The sequence below is a fragment of the Excalfactoria chinensis genome, unplaced genomic scaffold (assembly GCF_039878825.1).
Source record: "Excalfactoria chinensis isolate bCotChi1 unplaced genomic scaffold, bCotChi1.hap2 Scaffold_68, whole genome shotgun sequence".
NCBI classification, from domain to species: Eukaryota; Metazoa; Chordata; class Aves; order Galliformes; family Phasianidae; genus Excalfactoria; species Excalfactoria chinensis.
The window spans coordinates 571,184-591,815 of NW_027315710.1; the positions used below are offsets into that span (position 1 = coordinate 571,184).

General features: G+C 47.8%; 2 protein-coding genes across 2 annotated transcripts; one reads left to right on the forward strand and one right to left on the reverse strand.

The window, feature by feature from the left end:
* The first annotated feature begins 843 nt into the window (after nucleotides 1-843).
* On the forward strand, nucleotides 844-1,809 carry LOC140265179 (olfactory receptor 14J1-like). Its single transcript, XM_072361064.1, has one exon. It carries the CDS (start codon nucleotides 844-846, stop codon nucleotides 1,807-1,809), a length of 966 nt encoding a protein of 321 aa, XP_072217165.1.
* Nucleotides 1,810-13,948: 12,139 nt separating this feature from the next.
* On the reverse strand, nucleotides 13,949-15,628 carry LOC140265102 (olfactory receptor 14J1-like). Its single transcript, XM_072360983.1, has 2 exons — nucleotides 15,613-15,628; nucleotides 13,949-14,562 (listed from the first exon to the last, which is right to left on the reverse strand). Exons 1-2 carry the CDS (start codon nucleotides 15,626-15,628, stop codon nucleotides 13,949-13,951), a joined length of 630 nt encoding a protein of 209 aa, XP_072217084.1.
* Between the last annotated feature and the right edge of the window lie 5,004 nt (nucleotides 15,629-20,632).

The window sequence follows — 20,632 nt, forward strand, 5'->3', positions numbered from 1 at the left end:
GGAAAAAGCCTTCTGCTTTAGCTGAGGGCTTCCGTGCTGCAGTATGAAAGCACAGCCCTGAGGGCTGCGTGTCCCAGCACGGCTGCAGGCTGAGCAGCCGGGGCTGCAGGCGGGTGCCCAGGGCTGTCCTGCAGAGCAGGGTCCCTGCTGTTCAGAGGGAAATGTGTGGGGGGAAGGAGCCCCCGGCAGGGCTTCTGCTGCCACAGCTGCTGCCTGGGGCAGGGGGATCACAGCTCCACTGCACAGCAGGATGTTTGTGAGGGTACTTTGTGAGAGGAGAGCCAAGGATGGGATTTTCCATTTCCTGTTCTGAGGGAAGGCAGAAATGATTGGAGGCAGAAATCTCATAGGGACTGTCACAGCTCTGAGAACTTTTCTTCAATCAATGGCTTGTTTTGTGAACAGTCACACAAGATGAGCTGTCAGTCTCCTCTTTCTCAAAGGATGGAACCAATTGAAATTATCATCATTTTCAGTAGACATGAATAATTCACTTAACCTGCGAACAAGCAGCTTTTTCAAACTGAAGTTGAACGGCACAGAGGCTGGGTTTGGGGATCTAAAAGCAGTTGGGGTAAAGATATGAGACATGAAAAAGATGAAAAAATCCAGGGAGACGGGATATGATAAGAAAATAAGAGGAAGGTTAGAGTTCCATATGCTGCTTCTGCTTATAGAATGCTGAAATACATGAAATTAAATGCAAGTTGTGGTGCTAAATGTACACTGCTGTAGGAGAATAAAATCATATCATATTACAGAAGGAGGAGTGTGTCTGAGAAGTGTCTGGACTTGTCGTTATCTTCTGCACTCTGAGCAGGACTCCAAGCCCAGCAACAGCTGATGCCCAACAGCAGCTCCATCAGCGAGTTCCTCCTGCTGCCGTTGGCAGACACGCGGCAGCTGCAGCTCCTGCACTTCTGGCTCTTGCTGGGCATCTACCTGGCTGCCCTCCTGGGCAACGGCCTCATCAGCACAGCCGTAGCCTGCGACCGCCGCCTGCACACCCCCATGTACTTCTTCCTTCTCAACCTGGCCCTCCTCGACCTGGGCTGCATCTCCACCACTCTCCCCAAAGCCATGGCCAACGCCCTCTGGGACACCAGGGCCATCTCCTACGCAGGATGTGCTGCACAGATCTTTTTCTTTCTCCTCTTCTTTTCAGCAGAGTTTTCCCTTCTCACCATCATGTCCTATGACCGCTACGTTGCCATCTGCAAGCCCCTGCACTACGGGACCTTGATGGACAGCAGAGCTTGTGCCACCATGGTAGCAGCTGCCTGGGGTGTAGCAGTTGTCTATTCCCTGCTGCACACTGCCAGTACATTTTCACTGCCTCTCTGCCAAGGCAATGTTGTCAACCAGTTTTTCTGTGAAATCCCCCAGATCCTCAAGCTCTCCTGCTCAGAATCAAATCTCAGGGAACTTGTGCTTATCATTTTTAGTGTCAGTTTAGCCTTTGGGTGCTTTGTTTTCATGGTTGTGTCCTATGTGCAGATCTTCCTTGCTGTGCTGAGGATGCCATCTGAGCAGGGACGGCACAAAACCTTCTCCACATGCCTCCCTCACCTGGCTGTGGTCTCCCTGTTTATCATCACTGGTATTTATGCCTACCTGAAGCCCCCCTCTGTCTCCTCGCCATCCTCGGACCTGATGATGGCACTTCTATACTCGGTGGTGCCTCCAGCAGTGAACCCCCTCATCTACAGCATGAGGAACCAGGAGGTCAAAGATGCAATAAGGAAAGTGATTTCCAAATTTGTTTCAATAGCAGTGAATGGCCCATCTTTTCGAATTCATGACTTATAATGCAGTTTTTTTCTGAATCAAACTCTCTTTTATTGTTGTTCTGTCCATTTTATGTGTGTTATTTATTCCTTTTTTTTCTTTTTTTTCTTTTCTTTTTTTTAAGTACTGTAATGTTTTTCTGTAAAACATCATTACTCAAATCAATTTTTATTCAGCTTGTACCTTTGTATTGTAGCCCAGACACACTGCACATAAACATAGAATCATAAAATTATCCAGGTTGTAAAAGACCTTGAAGATCATCAAGTCCAACCACAGCCTAACCACTGTACCCTAACTCTAACATCCCTCTGCTAAGTCATATCCCTGAGCTCTCTGTGAACCTTAACAGAATAAAGGATGTCCAGTGACTCTGTCTGTCCTTCTTGTGAGACATTACTGGAGCTTTTGGGGTCAGATGTTCTCAGAAACCCACAGTCCAGCAGGAAGCACACATCTGTTCATCAAACTGTGCAGTGCCTTCAGCCTGCAAGAACTGACGGGCCATCCCTGGGCTTCTGGCTGGGGTCTGTGCTTTCAGGCTCACATCTGTCAGTGCCTCTGAGAGGCCAGCAGCAGCAGCTGGTTTGCAGATTGGTTGTCAGGTCCCCTCTTCCATATTCCCTGTGAGACCCTGCACAGGACAAGTTCTTGGATATGGGTTATCATGTCAGAAGTTTCCAAGCTTCCTCCAGGGCTTCTTCCGTTTTATACACAGAGGTGGTCACTGCCTCCAGGATTGTCTGAGGTATAGGAATCCTGCACATGGTCCGGGAAAAGTTATCCATCACCTACAGGTGCCATTCTTGGTGCATATACTGGTGGGTAGAAAGCTGCTCCTAATGAGATGACTGACATGAGGAGGTCAGGAGAAGCCTGGAGAACAGATATGGGAGCCTGAGGGGAGGGAAGAGAAGCCTATGTGCCCTGCTTATAACCATCTGCACCAGCAAAGGTGACCTACATTTACCACTGCTGAAACTCACCTCCCACTGCTTCACTCTGCTCACATCCACTGTTTTGTCTACATTAACATTTATCATTTAACATTTAACATTTAACTACCCTTTCTGTAAGGAAATGTTTCCTACTGTCCAACCTGAACTTGCCCTGGAGCAACTTGAGGCCATTTCCCCTCATCCTGTCACATGTCACCAGTAAGAAGAGACTTGCCCTGCTCTCACTGTAAACTCTTTATGGATACTAGAAGAGAGCAATAAGGTCTCCCCTCAGCCTCCTTTTCCCCAGACTAAACAGCCCCAGTTTCCTCAGCCTCTCCTCATAGGGTCGATTTTCCCAGCCCTTCACAAGCCTCGTTGCTCTTCTCTGGTCCTGCTCCAGTACCTCCATGTCTTTTTTGTACTGAGGTGCCCAAAACTGAACACAGTATTCGAGGTTTGGCCTCATCAATGCTATTGCAGTATCAGGATGAGTTCCCCAGTCCTGCTCACCACACCATTCTTGATACAAGCCAGGATGCCACTCGCCCTCTTGGCCACATGGGCACACTGCTGGCTCATATTCAGCCGAATGTCCATCAGCACACCAAGGTCCCTTTCCATCAGGCAGCTTTCTAGCCACACCTCCCCAAGCCTGTAGGGTTGCCTGGGGTTGTTGTGACCAAAATGCAGGACCCAACAATTGGTCCCATTGGAACTCATGCCTTAACCTTGGCCTACCAATCCAATCTCTCCAGGTCCCTCTGTAGTGCCCTTCTCCACTCAGGCAGATCTACACTCCCTCCCAACTTGGTGCCGTCTGCAAACTTACTAAAGGTGCACTCAATCCCCCCGTCCAGATTATCAATGAAGATGTTAAACAGAAGCGGTCCCAGCACTGAGCAATGGGGGACACCGCTTGTGACCGGCCGCCAACTGGATTTCACTCCATTGACCACAATTCCACTCCATTGATCAGAGCTTCCTTCAGGGCTTCTTCCATTTTGGACACAGAGGAGGTCACTGCCTCCAGGATGGTCTGTAGTAAAGGAATCCTGCACAAAGGTCCGATTAAAGTTACCCAGGTTCCACAGGAGCCATTCTGGAGCCTAGGCTGGTAGGTGGAAAGCTGCCCCTAATGAGATGACTGACATGAGGAGGTCAGGAGAAGCCTGGAGAACACCAATGGGAAACTGAGGGGAGGGAAGAGGAGCCTACATGCCATGCTCATAAGCAAACGTACCAAGCAAAGGTTACCCACACTTAGTAATGCTGAAACACACCTCGCACTGCCTCACCCTGCTCACATCCACCATTTGGTCTACAGAAACATTCAGCAAGTTTTGGTGGATGTCAACCAGTGCACCTGTCTCCTGTTTGGAGGAATTCAGTGGCAAACCTTTTCTTCATGTGCACCTCCATGTCAGATGCCATTCTGTCAGGCTGCCCCTCTGCTGTCATCTGTCACACAATAGCAAATTTTATAGGATGTTGGTGGCAATGTTCGACCTCTACAGCCAAACCTCCAACATACGCCTCTGATTTTACAGCCCAGTTAATAGAAGAGGAGGCATTACTTTGGAGCAGCTCTTCTCTTGGGCAGTAAGAAACCGGATGAGGTTTAACAAAAGCAAGTGTAGAGTCTTGCATCTAGGTAGAAAAAACTGCATACACCAGTACAGGTTGGGGGATGAGCTGCTGGAGAGGAGCTCTGCTGAGAGGGACCTGGGTGTCCTGGTGGACGACAGGTTGGCCATGAGCCAGCAGTGTGCCCTTGTAGCCAAAAAGGCCAATGGCATTCTGGGGTGCATTAAAAAGAGCGTGGCCAGCAGGTCAAGGGAGGTGATCCTCCCCCTCTACTCTGCCCTGGTGAGGCCTCATCTGGAGTACTGTGTCCAGTTCTGGGCTCCCCAGTACAAAAAAGACAGGGATCTCTTGGAAAGAGTCCAGCGGAGGGCCACAAAGATGGTGAAGGGTCTGGAGCATCTCCCCTATGAGGAGAGACTTAGGGAACTGGGTCTGTTTAGCCTTGAGAAAAGAAGGCTGAGAGGGGACTTGATCCAGGTTTATAAATACCTGAAGTGTGATTCATACTGCACATGATGTCATGATGTAGAATATTAACAGCAACAGCACAAAACCATGACATTCCACCCCTTATTCTACATTATTACATCATGGTTATACATATATATATATACATGTATATGAACTATGATAAAATAGATTAAATGTAATATAACAAAATGTATGGCTATAATAACTAAAATACACTACACATGCAAATATATATATAGATACATAGAATTACTGACTGCACTCCCCCAGCATTAATTTACCTTGCAGTACACCTTGAACATCCCCATCCTTCTGCATCACCCACCAAGTACACCCAGGTCCCTGTGCAAAAACAGTTCCACGGACAGGTTTTCCCTTTCCAGAGGCTGGAAGGACCCAAACAGCTTTTCTCAACATGTTCTTTACATGTACAACAGGTACCTTATCTCCTTCTATAGTGTGTAGGGGGCTAGGTAGGGCCATCACGATTGACAGATCCTCTAGTATTGACCAACCAAGTGGCTTCTGCCAGATGCTTTTCCCAGTGCTTAGATGTTCCACCACCCATTGCTTTCAACATAGTTTTCAAGAGCGGTTTTGTTGTTCTTCAGGTTCATGAAGGGCAGGTCCTGTTTGACCAACCAATCTGATCTCCTTTTATGATCTAGTGACCCATCTGCTGGATGAGGGAAAGGCTGTTGATGTGCTCTACCTAGATTTCAGCAAAGCCTTCGACACTGTCTCCCATGCTATTCTCCTGCAGAAGCTGGCAGCCCGTGGCTTGGATGGGTACACTCTAGGCTGGGTAAAGAGCTGGCTGGAGGGCCGGGCCCAGAGAGTGGTGGTGAATGGAGTTAAATCCAGCTGGCGACCTTTCATAAGTGGTGTTCCCCAGGGGTCAGTGCTGGGGCCTGTCCTCTTCAATGTCTTTATTGATGACCAGGATGAGGGCATTGAGTGCACCCTCAGTAAGTTTGCAAATTGGCTGGGAGTGTGGATCTGCCTGGGAGTAGCGAGGCCCTACAGAGGGATCTGGACAGGCTGGAGAGCTGGGCTGAAGCCAATGGGATGAGGTTCAACAAGACCAAATGCCGGGTCCTGCACTTTGGCTACATCAACCCCGCTTGGGGCGGAGTGGCTGGAAGACTGCATAGAGGAAATGGACCTGGGGGTACTGACTGATGCTTGGCTGAACATGAGCCAAAAGTGTGCCTGGATGGCCAGGAAGGCCAACGGCATCCTGGCTTGCATCAGAAACAGTGTTACTAGCAGGAACAGGGAGGTAATTGTCCCCCTGTACTCAGCTCTGGTGAGACCACACGTTGAGCACTGTGTCCAGTTTTGGGCACCTCAGCACAAGAAAGACATTGAGGCCCTGGAACGTGTTCAGAGGAGGGCTACAAAGCTGGTGAGGGGTCTGGGAGGAGCCTGGTGGAGCCATGCTGCAGGAGCTGGGAATGTTCAGCCTGGAAAAGTGGAGGCTCAGGAGAGAGACCTCACTGGTCTCTATAACTTCCTGAAGGGAGGTTGTGGTGAGCTGGGGGTTGGCCTCTTGTGCCATTAATGATTGGACTAGGGGAAATGGCTTCAAGCCTGTAATAGGTTACCCTATGCACCACCATCATTTTGGTGCCCGATGTGGGGCTCCAAGGATTGAGATAACAGCACATCTGTCCAGAGCGAGTTAACACAGGGCTCTGTGGAAGCTGCAGAATTGCTGGCCATGATGCTGATTGTTTCCCTGTTTGTGGAGCTTGTTGTGTCTTCTCATGAAGCTGCATTGCACAGCTCCTTGCTTGCTGCTTGTTTTCCCTGCTGCACTGTTTGTCAACTCTGGGAACTGGATTCGGGTATTTATTTTGCTATGCTGTTTGACCTTGGTTTATATCACGATAAAATGGCAGCTGACAAAGTGAAGTTCTGTGCACATTCAGCTCTATGTTCATCTTTGGGTTTTGGAAGGAATATTGTTGATATGATCAGTAATTACACCCTATACTTTGTCTTTTTAGGGAGTCTGGCTAAGGAGGAGAGAAAGGAGGACACTTTCCAGCAGTCCCTCTGCCTCCCTCTCACTTCTTCTTTCCCTGGAGCTCCAGAGCTAGTTCCAATAGCTCCTGAGGATTTTGACTATCCATGGGAAGCTCAAACCTACACGCTCCCATTGCTACATGTCGTTAATGTGTTTCAGGTTATGTCTCAGATTAAACAATTAATCAAGAATATCACTGAGAGATCTGAACCACGGTGAGACAGCTTTGCATGGCAGGGGTTTTGGGACGGTCTGGGCAGCTGCCTGGAATGGTGGGCACAACCCAGGGCTTTGGAACTTCATCTCCGAACAACTGCAGAATCCTGAGAACCTGGTAGAATATGGGGGAAGGTCTGCTGTGGCCCTGGTAATCCCATAGAGGCACAAGTGACTGCAGTGTGCAAGGGCCTGGCCAACACCTACTGAGCTGTGTTCAACACTCTTCAGCATCCTCAAGGGGAAGAGAGCTGGATCTGCAGACAGTGCTGCAGCATCTGCAACTCCTGGCACAGACCCTGCAGCAGCTCCAAGGCTTTGCTGCACGTCCTGCAGTTGCTCCAAGATCTGGGACAGATCCCGCTGTCACTTCTCCCTTTATAATGAGCTCTGCAGTCACTCTGCAACAGGTCCTGTAGCTGTTCCAAGTACTGCTATAGCAAAATGAAACAAATTCCTCCCAGAGGAGGTGCGCTGTGCCAGCAGGTACAGCCATGTGGTTGCTCCAACCCTTCGAATCAGCCCAGTGGCTGCCCTAGTTTCTGTCACTGGTTCTGTGGTGATTCCAGATAGGGCAATGAGATGCGCTCCTGCAACAGCCCAGCGGCTGCTACAGCTCCTACAGTGAACCCTGTGGCTGTCAAAACCCCTGCCAAAGGTCCTGGAATTGCAAACTTATATGCATACATATTAGTATCTATGCATATATGTTTGCAACAGCATATATTGACTATATGTGAAAATATACCATATATATAACATGTATGTGTGTGCAAATACAAATATACATGTACTTGTCATAATGATTACGCATTTTTTATTCTCTGTCTCAGTAAGTAGCTTTACTTCAACCCACAAATTCTAAAGCACAGCACTGTCCTGAGTCCCTTACAGATCTCATTTAGACTCTTGAAACTGTCCCTGTCACTCAGTGAAGAGCACCAGAAGATCTCGAGGTCTTCTCAGGGAGCAGCTCCTGAGGTATATTCCTTACACCAGCTTTGGAAGAGGCCTCCAGTTCTCTGGCCCTGCTCTGAAGGGGCCTATTGTTATGGCAGTGCCAGCAAGGAGACCAGCTCTGACACAGCCGTTCATATTGTCAGCTACTGACTGCAGCCCCGGAGTGCTGCTGTAGAGAAAACAGGACTGTTGTGAGACACACAAGACCTTCAGGCCAGCACAAATGAGAGGACTTGAGAGCACTGTGGCAGTGTAAAGAGAGCAGGAATGAAAAGAGCACGTTGTGCTGCTGTCTGTGGCTGTACCTCCCTCAGACCCAGTCAAGGTAGGAAGAGAGAAAACAAAAGGTATTATCTTTATTTGAAAGCCTTTTAGGTATCTTTTAATATATTCAGGGAATCTGGTTCGATGTTTACATGAGCTCTTGGAGTGAGAAAATGGAAAGTAGGCAGGAAAGAAGAAGAGAAGTTAATTGCAACATTTCATTGCAGATTGCCGTATAACATTTACAGAATCAAAGAATCAAAGATGCATAAAACATGAAGAACCATCACTGGGAATCCTGTGAGGAAGATGTGCGCTTTATTGAAGCTGGAATAGTGCATGTTGCAACACCTTTCTGAGAGCGTGCTTTATCTCCCTGTTCCTCATGCTGTAGATAATAGGGTTCAGTGTTGGAGGCACCATTGTGTACACAAGTGCCACTGTCAGATCCAGGAGTGGGGAAGAAATGGAGGAGGGCTTCAGGTAGACAAAGAATGCAGTGCAGAGAAAGAGGGAGACCACGGCCAGGTGAGGGAGGCACGTGGAGAAGGCTTTGTGCCTTCCCTGCTCAGAAGGCATCCTCAGCACGGCAAGGAAGACCTGCACATAGGACACAACTATGAAAACAAAGCACCCAAACAATAAACTGGCATTAAAAATGACAAGAACAAGTTCTCTGAGGTAGGAGCCTGGGCAGGAGAGCTTGAGGAATTGGGGGATTTCACAGAAAAACTGGTTGACAACATTGCCTTGGCAGAGAGGCAGTGAAAACGTACTGGCAGTGTGCAGCAGGGAATAGAGAACCCCAGTGCCCCAGGCAGCTGCTGCCATGGTGGCACAAGCTCTGCTGTCCATCAAGGTCCCGTAGTGCAGGGGCTTGCAGATGGCAACATAGCGGTCATAGGACATGATGGTGAGAAGGGAATACTCTGCTGAGAGGAAGAAAGCAAAGAAAAAGATCTGTGCAGCACATCCTGCGTAGGAGATGGCCCTGGTTGAGCTTCCTGTGTCTCAGGAGCCCAGCCCAGCTCAGTAACAGAGGATATCATCTTTATCCTTCCCACTTGTCTCTCCTGAGATGTTTGGGATTTTCATGGTCAACAGCTCCTGAAAGACAACAGCATCATGACAGCACATTAAAATCTGTTGAATTTAACACCAGATTTCTAGTGGTCAGTGACTAATTCCAGACGTGGTGAGTCCTCCCAGAGAGTGTTTGCTGAAACTAAAAGGGCACACAGACAAGGACACAATAGCATAGAATAATAGAATCACCAATGTTGGCAAAGACCTACACGATCATCTAGTCCAGATGTTCACCTATCAGCAATAGCTCCCACTAATCCATGTCCTTCAACACAACATCCAATCATTCCTTGAACACCTCCAGGGTCCGTGAATTCACCACACCCCTGGGAAGTCCATTCCACGTCCCAAAGTGCAGGACACGGTTTTTGGTCTTGGTGAACTTCATCCCATTGACTTCAGCTTATCTCTCCAGCCTGTCCAGATTCCGCTGTAGGGCCTTTCTAACCCCAGGCAGATCCACACTCCCAGCCAATTTGGTGTCATCTGCAAACTTACTTAGGTTTCACTCGATGCCCTCATCTAGGTCAACAATAAAGAAACTGAAGAGGAAAGTCACCAGCACTGACCTCTGGGGAACACCAAGTAGGCGCACAGCTAGGTGTCCATGCGGGTCTTGACTATCTCCAGACAAGGAGACTCCACAACCCTCTTTGGGCAGCCTGTTCCAGTGCTCCGTCACCCTCACCTTAAAGAAGTTCTTGCACACATTCGTGTGGAACTTCCTATGCTCCAGTTTCCGGCCATTTCCCCTTGTCCTGTCTCCACACACTGCTGAAAAGAGTTTGGCCTCACCACTTTGCCACCCACACCTCAGGTATTTATAGACCTGGATCAGGACCCCTCTCAGACTTCTTTTTCAAGGCTAAACAGACTCAGCTCACTTAGCTTTTATTCATATGACAGATGATCCAGACCCTTCGCAATCTTTGTAGCCCTTTACTTCAGTGTTTCCAAGAGATCCATGTTTTTTTTTTTTTTTTTGTTTTTTGTTTTTTGTTATTTTTTTTTTTTTTTGTTTGTTTGTTTTTTTTAAAGATGTTCCCGAACTAGACACAGTACTCCAGATGAGTCCTTACCAGGGCAGATTAGAGGTGAAGGATCACCTCCCTCGACCCCCTGGCAACCCTCTTTTCTATGCACCCCAGAATGCCATTGGCCTTTTTGGCCAAAAGGGCACACTGCTGGCTCATGGCCAACCTGTCATCCATCAGGAAACCCAGGTCAATCTCTGCAGAGCTCCTCTCCAGCATCCCCCAGCCTGTCCTGGTGCATGCAATTATTCCTCCCTAAGTGAAAGACTCTACACCTGCTTTTTTTAAACCCCATCTGGATTCTTACTGCCCAGCTCTCCAGCCTGTCCAGGTCTCGCTGAATGGAAGAACAGCCCACAGGCATGTCAGCCAATCCTCCCAACTTCCTATCATCAACAAACTTGATGTTGGTGGCCACTATTCCCTTGTCAAGTTTGCTGATAAAGATGTTGAACAAGACTGGACCCAGCCCTGACCCCTGGGAGACACCGCTACTTACAGGTCACCAACCAGACTCTGCACCACCAACGACGACCCTCTGTGCTCTGCCAGTCAGACAGTTCTCAACCCACCTCACTGTCCACTCATCTATCCCACACTTCCTCAGCTTTGTTATACGAATGTCATGGGGACAGTATCAAATGCCTTGCTGAAATCAAGGTAGATGACATCCACTGCTCTCTCCCCATCTACAAAGCCAGTGAAAATGTCATAGAAGGCTACCAGGTTGGTCGAGCACGACCTCCCCTTGGTGGACCCATGCTGACTACTCCTGATAACCTCCCTTTCTTCCAGCTGTCTGGAGATGGCATCCAGCACAAGCTGTTCCACCACATTTCAAGGGACAGAGGTGAAGCTGCCTGGCCTATAATTACCTGGATCTTCATTCATGCACTCTTTGAAGACTGGAGCGACATTGGCTATCCTCCAGTCTTCAGGCACCTCTCCCATTCTCCAAGACCTCTCGAAGATTATAGAGAGCGGCTGTCACTTCTTCCAGCTCCCTCAGCACCCGTAGATGCACCACATCTGGTCCCATGGATTTATGAACGTTGGTATGGCCTAGGTGCTCATGGACCACCTCATCCCTGACTAAAGGCAAGTCTTCCATTCCCCAGACCCTCCCACTAAGCTTAAGGGCCTGGGATTCCTGAGAGATTTTTCACTGTAGACAGAAACAAAGAAGGCCTTTGGTATCACCACCTTCTCAGCGTCCCCTGTCACCAGACCACGCCCCTCACTTAGCAGGGGACCCACAGTTTCCCTAGTCTTCCTTTTACTCTTAACATACTTTAAAAAGCACTTTTTATTATCATATTTAATGAGTGTCAACCCATTTATGTAATACTATGTTCTGCTTGTGAGAAAGTGTGTGAGGGAGGTGGGACAGTCAGTGCTGGTTCTGCATTGAGGTGTTTATAACTGAATAATACAGACTGTTAATGGAAAGATATATGGCATTAAGGGTCGTATGGGAACTGAAGAACTGTATTGTTTGACAAACTGTTTTGATGGTATAAGAAAGTGTAATTGTTAATGGCTAATGGAAGTGTACTTGAGGGTATGTGAAAGTGTAAATGAGGGTACAAAGTTATTCATTTCTATCTTTGTCTTCAAATCACTTTTTCACTTTCACTGACATTAATGAACATCACTCAGACATTGTGCTTTAAAAAAAAAAAAAGAGAGAGAGAGAGAAAGAGAAAAAGAAAAAAGAAGAGAAGAAGAAAAAGGAAAAGAAGAAAAAGAAAAATGATATGAAAGGATAGATAGAGTCACGGTGAAGGATTTGACAACACTGTCCATCAGACGTTGGAGTGATGGAGAAAATTTGAGTAATCCCCTTGAAAGTCAGAAATCAGACAGATAATTGGGAGGTATCTGAGTGAACAAAGAGCAAGGGATGAAGAAATCTGGAGGGCAGTGGCAGGAGCATGCGTCTAGATGGCCTGCTGAAAACATGGCCTTAACCACAGCCATTTATTTAGGAGATCTGGAGTCACCTGGAGGATGAGGGACATGAAATAGGCAGCAGGGAAGCACAGCGGCGGACACCGGGCTTTAGTCACAGGGCATTGGCACTGGCACCACTGTCTGTGTCCCTGAACCTGAAGTCATATGAGGAGGCTCAGGGAAACCTTATTGCTTTCGGTAACTTTCTGAAGGGAGGTTGTAGTGAGCTGGGGGTCAGCCTCTTCTCTCGTATCTTTAGTCATAGGAGTAGAGGGAATGGTTGCAATCTGCAGTAGGGGAGATTCAGGCCAGACATTAGGAAGTATTACTTCTCGGAAAGGGTGGTCAGGCACTGGAATGGACTGCCCAGGGATGTGCAGGAATCACCGATTCTGAAGGCATTCAAGGAATGACTGGATGTTGTGTTGAGGGACATGGTTTACTGGGAGCTATTGGTAATAGGTGAACAGTTGGACTAGATGATCTTATAGGTCTTTTCCAGCCCTGGTGATTCAATGGTTCTAGGATTGAAGTTAATCAAATGAAGCAAATGCCTCCCAAGGGAAGTGAGGCATGCCAGGAGCTACAGCCCTGTGGTCACTCCAACCCCTCCAATGAGCCCAGTGGCTGCTCCAACTTCAGTGACAGGTCCTGTGGTGATTCCAGCTCTGGCAATGAGCTCTGCAGTTGCTCCAAATCCTGCAACAGCCCATCAGCCCCTTCAGCTCCTACAGTGAGCTTGAGGCTGTTAAAAGCCCTGCAACAGGTCCTGGATTTGAAAATATTTATTCATATAAATTATTATCTATGCATATATGTTTGCAAATGAATGTATGGTACATATGTAGTAATATAATATATTTTTAGATGTATAAATATATTTGTCATAATTGTTATACTTTTTCTTTTTACCTCAATGCATATAATTTAAACCTCAAAACAGTGTGTCCCCGTTTTGAGTACTGTCTTGAGTCTGCCCCCGTCACTCAGTGAAGAGCACCAGAAGATCTCGAGGTCTTCTCAGGGAGCAGCTCCTGAGGTTTATTCCTTACACCAGCTCTGGAAGAGGCCTCCAGTTCTCTGGTCCTGCTCTGAAGGAGCCCTCTTGTTACGGCAGTGCCAGCAAGAAGACCAGCTCTGACACAGCCGTTCATATTGCCGGCTACTGACTGCAGCCCCAGAGTGCTGCTGTAGAGACAACAGGACGGTTGTGAGACACACAAAACACACAAATTTGTGTCCAGCACAAATGAGAGGATGTGAGAGCACTGTGGCAGTGGAAAGTGAGCAAGAATGAAAGGAGCACGTTGTGCTGCTGTCAGTGGCTGTACCTCTCCCAGACCCAGACAAGGTAAGAAGAGAGAGGAGAGCTAAGGAAAAGTCCATTTTGAAAGCTTATTAGGAATCCTTCAACTTTTCCAGGGAGTCTGGTTCCAAGTTTTCATGAGCGCTTGGAGTGAGAAAATGGAAATTAGGTAGGAAAGAATTGCAATAAATTTTTATTTATAAGTTCAGTAACATTTTTTTGCAGGTTTTTATATCACACACAATCAAACAATCAATGATGCATAAAACATAAAGAACCATCACTGGGAAAATGTGTGAGGAAAATGTGCACTTTATGGAAGCAGGAATAGTGCGTATTGCAACACCTTGCTGAGAGCGTGCTTGATCTCCTTGTTCCTCATGCTGTAGATAATAGGGTTCAGTGTTGAAGGAACCACTGCATACAGAAATGACACCATCAGGTCCATGGATGGGGAGGAAATGGAGGGGGGCTTCAGGTGGGCAAAAAAGCCAGTGATGAGAAACAGGGAGACCACGGCCAGGTGAGGGAGGCACGTGGAGAAGGCTTTGTGCCGTCCCTGCTCAGAGGGCATCCTAAGCACAGCCATGAAGATCTGCACATAGGACACAACTATGAAAACAAAGCACCCAAATGCTAAACAGACGCTAAAAATGATAGGCACAAGTTCCCTGAGGATGGAGGCTGAGCAGGAGAGCTTGAGGATCTGGGGGATTTCACAGAAAAACTGGTTGACAACATTGCCTTGGCAGAGAGGCAGTGAAAACGTATTGGCAGTGTGCAGCAGGGAATTGAGAACCCCAGCGCCCCAGGCAGCTGCTGCCATGGTGGCACAAGCTCTGCTGTCCATCAAGGTCCCATAGTGCAGGGGCTTGCAGATGGCAACGTAGCGGTCATAGGACATGATGGTGAGAAGTGAACACTCTGCTGCGAGGAAGAAGACAAAGAAAAAGAGCTGTGCAGCACATCCTGCGTAGGAGATGGCCCTGGTGTCCCAGAGAACGTTGGCCATGGCTTTGGGGAGAGTGGTGGAGATGCAGCCCAGGTCGAGGAGGGCCAGGTTGAGGAGAAACAAGTACATGGGGGTGTGCAGGCGGCGGTCACAGGCTACGGCTGTGCTGATGAGGCCGTTGCCCAGGAGGGCAGCCAGGTAGATGCCCAGCAAGAGCCAGAAATGCAGGAGCTGCAGCTGCCGCGTGTCTGCCAACGGCAGCAGGAGGAACTCGCTGATGGAGCTGCTGTTGGGCATCTGCTGTTCCTGGGCTTGGAGTCCTGTTCACAGTGCAGAAGATAACGACAAGTTCAGATCATTCTCAGATACACTCCTCCTGCTATACTATAATAATTTTCCTTTTCCTTTGGAAAATGTTCACTTTACTCCAGAACTTGAAGTTATTTTCATGAATTTCACCATCCCCTAAAGAGTAGAATATTAGGGAGCTCTTACTTTCTTCTCATTTCCTAATTATATTACAGCCACCTGGATAGTTTCCTCTTTCCTGCAGCTGCTCTTCAAGACCCCAGCCCCAGCATCTTTCCACTTCAAATCATCTCATAGAAATCAGCCTGTTTGCTGGAGAAGTGAACTAATTATGTCTGCAGAAAACAACTATCACTGAAACTGACTATATTCTTTTTGTAATGAGAGGCTGAAAGCACAACTTGTGTGACTGTCCACAAAATAACCAATGCATCGGGATCTCCCGAAACTGGAGAGTCACAGAGCTGTGTTCAAAGTTGACAGCCCCTATTAGATTTCTGCCCCTAATCCTTTCCCCTACACTCAGAACAGGAAATGGAAAATCCCTGCCTTGATTCTCCTCTAGCAAAGCACTGGCACAAATATTTTGTTGTGCAGTGGAGCTGTGATCCCCCTGCCCCAGGCAGCAACTGCGAAAGCAGAAGCCTTCCTGGGGGGCTCCTTCTTCCCACACATCTCCCTGCAGAGTCCTGGGCAGCTCACCGGGCCTCACTCACCCGCCTGCAGCCCCATCTGCGCAGACTGTAGGCATGCTGGGAAACAAAGCCTTCAGGGCTGTGCTCTGACGCTGCAGCACGGAAGCCCTCAGCTGGAGCAGAAGGCTTTTTCCACAGTAAAGAAACATTCAGTGCCTGCAGCCAGATCTGCTATTGGATATCCCATTTATAGTTAACCCTCTATGAACAGCAGCTGCATGGCCTGAAGTGAGACTTACCTTGTCATGGTCTGCCAGCAATGCTCCTGCAGCAGGCTCAGAAGGCTGCTCACACCTCACGCATCCTGGAAGCTCTCTCCCTTTCTCTCCTCTCCTTCTGTCACCTGCAGGCTGTGCTGTGCACAAGAGCTGCTCCTGGGCACAGCTGTCTCTGCAGCACCACACACTTTTATGAGCTTCCTGTGTCTCAGGAGCCCAGCCCAGCTCAGTTGCAGAGGATGTCATTTTTATCCTTCCCACTTGTCTCTCATGAGATGTCCCTGGGTCCTCATGGCAAACAGCTCCTGAAAGACAACAGCATCATGACAGTATATTCAAATCTGATGAATTAAACACCAGATTTCTAGAGGTCAGTGACTAATTCCCGACATGTGGTGAGTCCTCCCAGAGAGTGTTTGCTAAAATAAAAAGGGCACCCAGACAAGGTCAAGATATCATATAATCATAGAATCACCAAGGTTGGGAAAGACCTACAAGATCATCCAGTCCAACTGTTCACCTATCACCAATAGCTCCCACTAATCCATGTCCCTCAACACAACATCCATTCATTCCTTGAACACCTCCAGGGTCGGTGACTATACCAACCCCCTGGGTAGTCCATTCCAGCTCCCAAAGTGCAGGATGTGACATTTGGTCTTGGTGAACCTCATCCCATTGGCTTCAGCCCAGCTCTCCAGCCTGTCCAGAGCCCTCTGTAGGGCCTTGCTAACCCCAGACAGATCCACACTCTCAGTCAAATTGGTGTCATCTGCGAGCTTACTGAGGGTGCACTCAATGCCCTCATCCAGGTCATCAATAAAGATGTTGAAGAGGACAGGCCCAGCAATGACCCCTGGGGAACACCAGCTACGTGCACAGGTAGGCGGCCATGCGGGACATGAATATCTGCATAGAAGGAGACTCCACAACCCAATTGGTCAGCCTGTTCCAGTGCTCCGTCACCCTTAACATAATGAAGTTCTTGCACACAATCGTGCAGTATTTCCTATGTTCCAGTTCCTGCCATTTCCCCTTTTTCCTGTCTCCACACATTGCTGATATGAGTCTGGCCTCACCACTTTGTTCCCCAAACCTCAGAAATTTATAGACCTGGATCAGGTCCCCTCTCAGCCTTCTTTTTTCAAGGCTAAACAGACCCAGCTCACTTAGCCTTTCTTCATAGGGGAGATGCTCCACGCCCTTCACCAACATTTGTGGCCCTCTGCAGGGGTGCTTCCAAGAGGTCCGTGTCTTTTTTGTAGTGGGAAGCCCAGAACTGGAAACAGTGCTCCAGATAAGGTCTCACCAGGGCAGAGTAGAGGATCACCTCCCTTGACATGCTGGGCACACTCTTTTTCATGCACCCCAGAATGCCATTGGCCTTTTTGGCCATGAGGGCACACTGCTGGCTCTTGGCTAACCAGGACACCCAGGTCCTTCTCTGCAGAGTTCCTCTCCAGCAGCTCATCCCCCAGCCTGTCCTGGTGCATGCAATTATTCCTCCCTAGGTGCAAGACTCTACACTTGCTTTTGTTAAACCTCATCTGGTTTCTTACTGCCCAGCACTCCAGCCTGTCCAGGTCTCGCTGAATGGCAGCAGAGCATTCAGGCGTGTCAGCCAATCCTCCCAACTTCGTGTCATTAGCAAACTTGATGTTGGTGGCCTCTATTCCCTTGTCAAGTTTGCTGATGAAGATGTTGAACAAGACTGGACCCAGCCCTGACCCCTGGGGAACACCGCTAGTTACAAGTCACCAACCAGACTGCACCGCCAACGATGACACTGTGTGCTCTGCTAGTCAGCCAGTTCTCAACCCACCTCACTATCCACTCATCTATCCCACACTTCCTCAGCTTTGTTCTATGGATGTCATGGGGAACAGTACCAAATGCCTTGCTGAAATCAAGGTAGATGACATCCACCGCTCTCGCCCCATCTACAAAGCCAGTGAAAATGTCATAGAAGGCTACCAGGTTGGTTGAGCACGACCTCCCCTTGGTGGACACATGCTGACTACTCCTGATAACCTCCCTTTCTTCCAGCTGACTGGAGATGGCATCCAGCACAAGCTGTTCCACCACATTTCAAGGGACAGAGGTGAAGCTGCTTTGCCTATAATTACCTCCATCTTGCTTCATGCGCTCTTTGAAGACCGGAGTGACACTGGCTATCCTCCAGTCTTCAGGCACCTCTCCCATTCTCCAAGACCTCTCAGAGATTATAGAGAGCGGCTGTCACTTCTTCCAGCTCCCTCAGCACCCGTAGATGCACTGCATCCGGTCCCATGGATTTATGAACGTTGGTATGGCCTAGGTGCTCATGGACCACCTCATCCCTGACTAAAGGCAAGTCTTCCATTCCCCAGACCCTCCCACTAAGCTTAAGGGCCTGGGATTCCTGCGAGATTTTTCACTGCAGACAGAAGCAAAGAAGGCCTTTGGTATCACCACCTTCTCAGCATCCCCTGTCACCAGACCATGCCTCTCACTTAGCAGGGGACCCACAGTTTCCCTAGTCTTCCTTTTACTCTTACCATACTTTAAAAAGCACTTTTTATTATCCTATTTAATGAGTGTCAACCCATTTATGTAATACTATGTTCTGCTTGTGAGAAAGTGTGTAAGGGAGGTGGGCCAGTCAGTGCTGGTTCTGCATTGAGGTGCTTATAACTGAATAATACAGACTGTTAATGGAAAGATATATGGCATTAAGGGTCTTATGGGAACTGAAGAACTGTATTGTTTGACAAACTGTTTTGATGGTATAACAAAGTGTAATTGTTAATGGCTAATGGAAGTGTACTTGAGGGTATGTGGAAGTGTAAATGAGGGTACAAAGTTATTCATTTCTATCTTTGTCTTCAAATCACTTTTTCACTTTCACTGACATTAATGAACATCACTCAGACATTGTGCTTAAAAAAAAAAAAGAGAGAGAGAGAGAAAGAGAAAAAGAAAAAGGAAGAGAAGAAGAAAAAGGAAAATAAGAAAAAGAAAAATGATAGATATGAAAGGATAGATAGAGTCACAGTGAAGGATTTGACAACACTGTCCATCAGACGTTGGAGTGATGGAGAAAATTTGAGTAATCCCCTTGAAAGTCAGAAATCAGACAGATAATTGGGAGGTATCTGACTGAACAAAGAGCAAGGGATGAAGAAATCTGGAGGGCAGTGGCAGGAGCATGCGTCTAGATGGCCTGCTGAAAACATGGCCTTAACCACAGCCATTTAGTTAGGAGATCTGGAGTCACCTGGAGGATGAGGGACATGAAATAGGCAGCAGGGAAGCACAGCGGCGGACACCGGGCTTTAGTCACAGGGCATTGGCACTGGCACCACTGTCTGTGTCCCTGAACATGAAGGCATATGAGGAGGCTCAGGGGAGACCTTATTGCTTTTGGTAACTTTCTGAAGGGAGGTTGTAGTGAGCTGGGGGTCAGCCTCTTCTCTCGTGTCTTTAGTCATAGGACTAGAGGGAATGGTTACAATCTGCAGTAGGGGAGATACAGGCCAGACATTAGGAAGTATTACTTCTCGGAAAGGGTGGTCAGGCACTGGAATGGACTGCCCAGGGATGTGCAGGAATCACCGATTCTGAAGGCATTCAAGGAATGACTGGATGTTGCGTTGAGGGACATGGTTTACTGGGAGCTATTGGTAATAGGTGAACAGTTGGACTAGATGATCTTATAGGTCTTTTCCAGCCCTGGTGATTCAATGGTTCTAGGACTGAAGTTAATCAAATGAAGCAAATGCCTCCCAAGGGAAGTGAGGCATGCCAGGAGCTACAGCCCTGTGGTCACTCCAACCCCTCCAATGACCCCAGTGGCTGCTCCAACTTCAGTGACAGGTTCTGTGGTGATTCCAGCTCTGGCAATGAGCTCTGCAGTTGCTCCAAATCCTGCAACAGCCCATCAGCCCCTTCAGCTCCTACAGTGAGCTTGAGGCTGTTAAAAGCCCTGCAACAGGTCCTAGATTTGAAAATATTTATTCATATAAATTATTATCTATGCATATATGTTTGCAAATGAATGTATTGTACATATGTAGTAATATAATATATTTTTAGATGTATAAATATATTTGTCATAATTGTTATACTTTTTCTTTTTAACTCAATGCATATAATTTAAACCACAAAACAGAGTGTCCCCGTTTTGAGTACTGTCTTGAGTCTGTCCCCGTCACTTAGTGAAGAGCACCAGAATATCTCGAGGTCTTCTCAGGGAGCAGCTCCTGAGGTACATTCCTTACACCAGCTCTGGAAGAGGCCTCCAGTTCTCTGGTCCTGCTCTGAAGGGGCTCTCTTGTTATGGCAGTGCCAGCCAGGAGACCAGCTCTGACACAGCCGTTTATACTGCCGGCTACTGACTGCAGCCCCGGAGTGCTGCTGTAGAGACAACAGGACTGTCGTGAGACACACAAGACCTTCAGGCCTGCACAAATGAGAGGCCTTATTAAGAGCACTGTGGCAGAGTAAAGAGAGCAGGAATGAAAAGAGCACGTTGTGCTGCTGTCTGTGGCTGTAACTCAACCAGACCCAGACAAAGTAGGAAGAGAGAAGAGATAAGGAAAAGTCTATTTTGAAAGTGTTTTAAGGAATCTTATAACCTATTCAGGGAATCAGGTTCCATGTTTGCATGAAATCTTGGAGTGAGAAAATGGAAAATATGTGCGAAAGAAGTGAAATAAAATTTTATTTATAAGTTCAATAACATTTCTTTGCGGATTTCTATATAACACACACTCAAACAATCAATGATGCATAAAACATGAAGAACCATCACTGGGAAACCTGAGACAAAGATGTGCACGTTA

Excerpts from the sequence above, each read along its gene's own strand:
- LOC140265179 (XM_072361064.1), top strand. The coding sequence starts at position 844 with ATGCCCAACAGCAGCTCCATCAGCGAGTTCCTCCTGCTGCCGTTGGCA.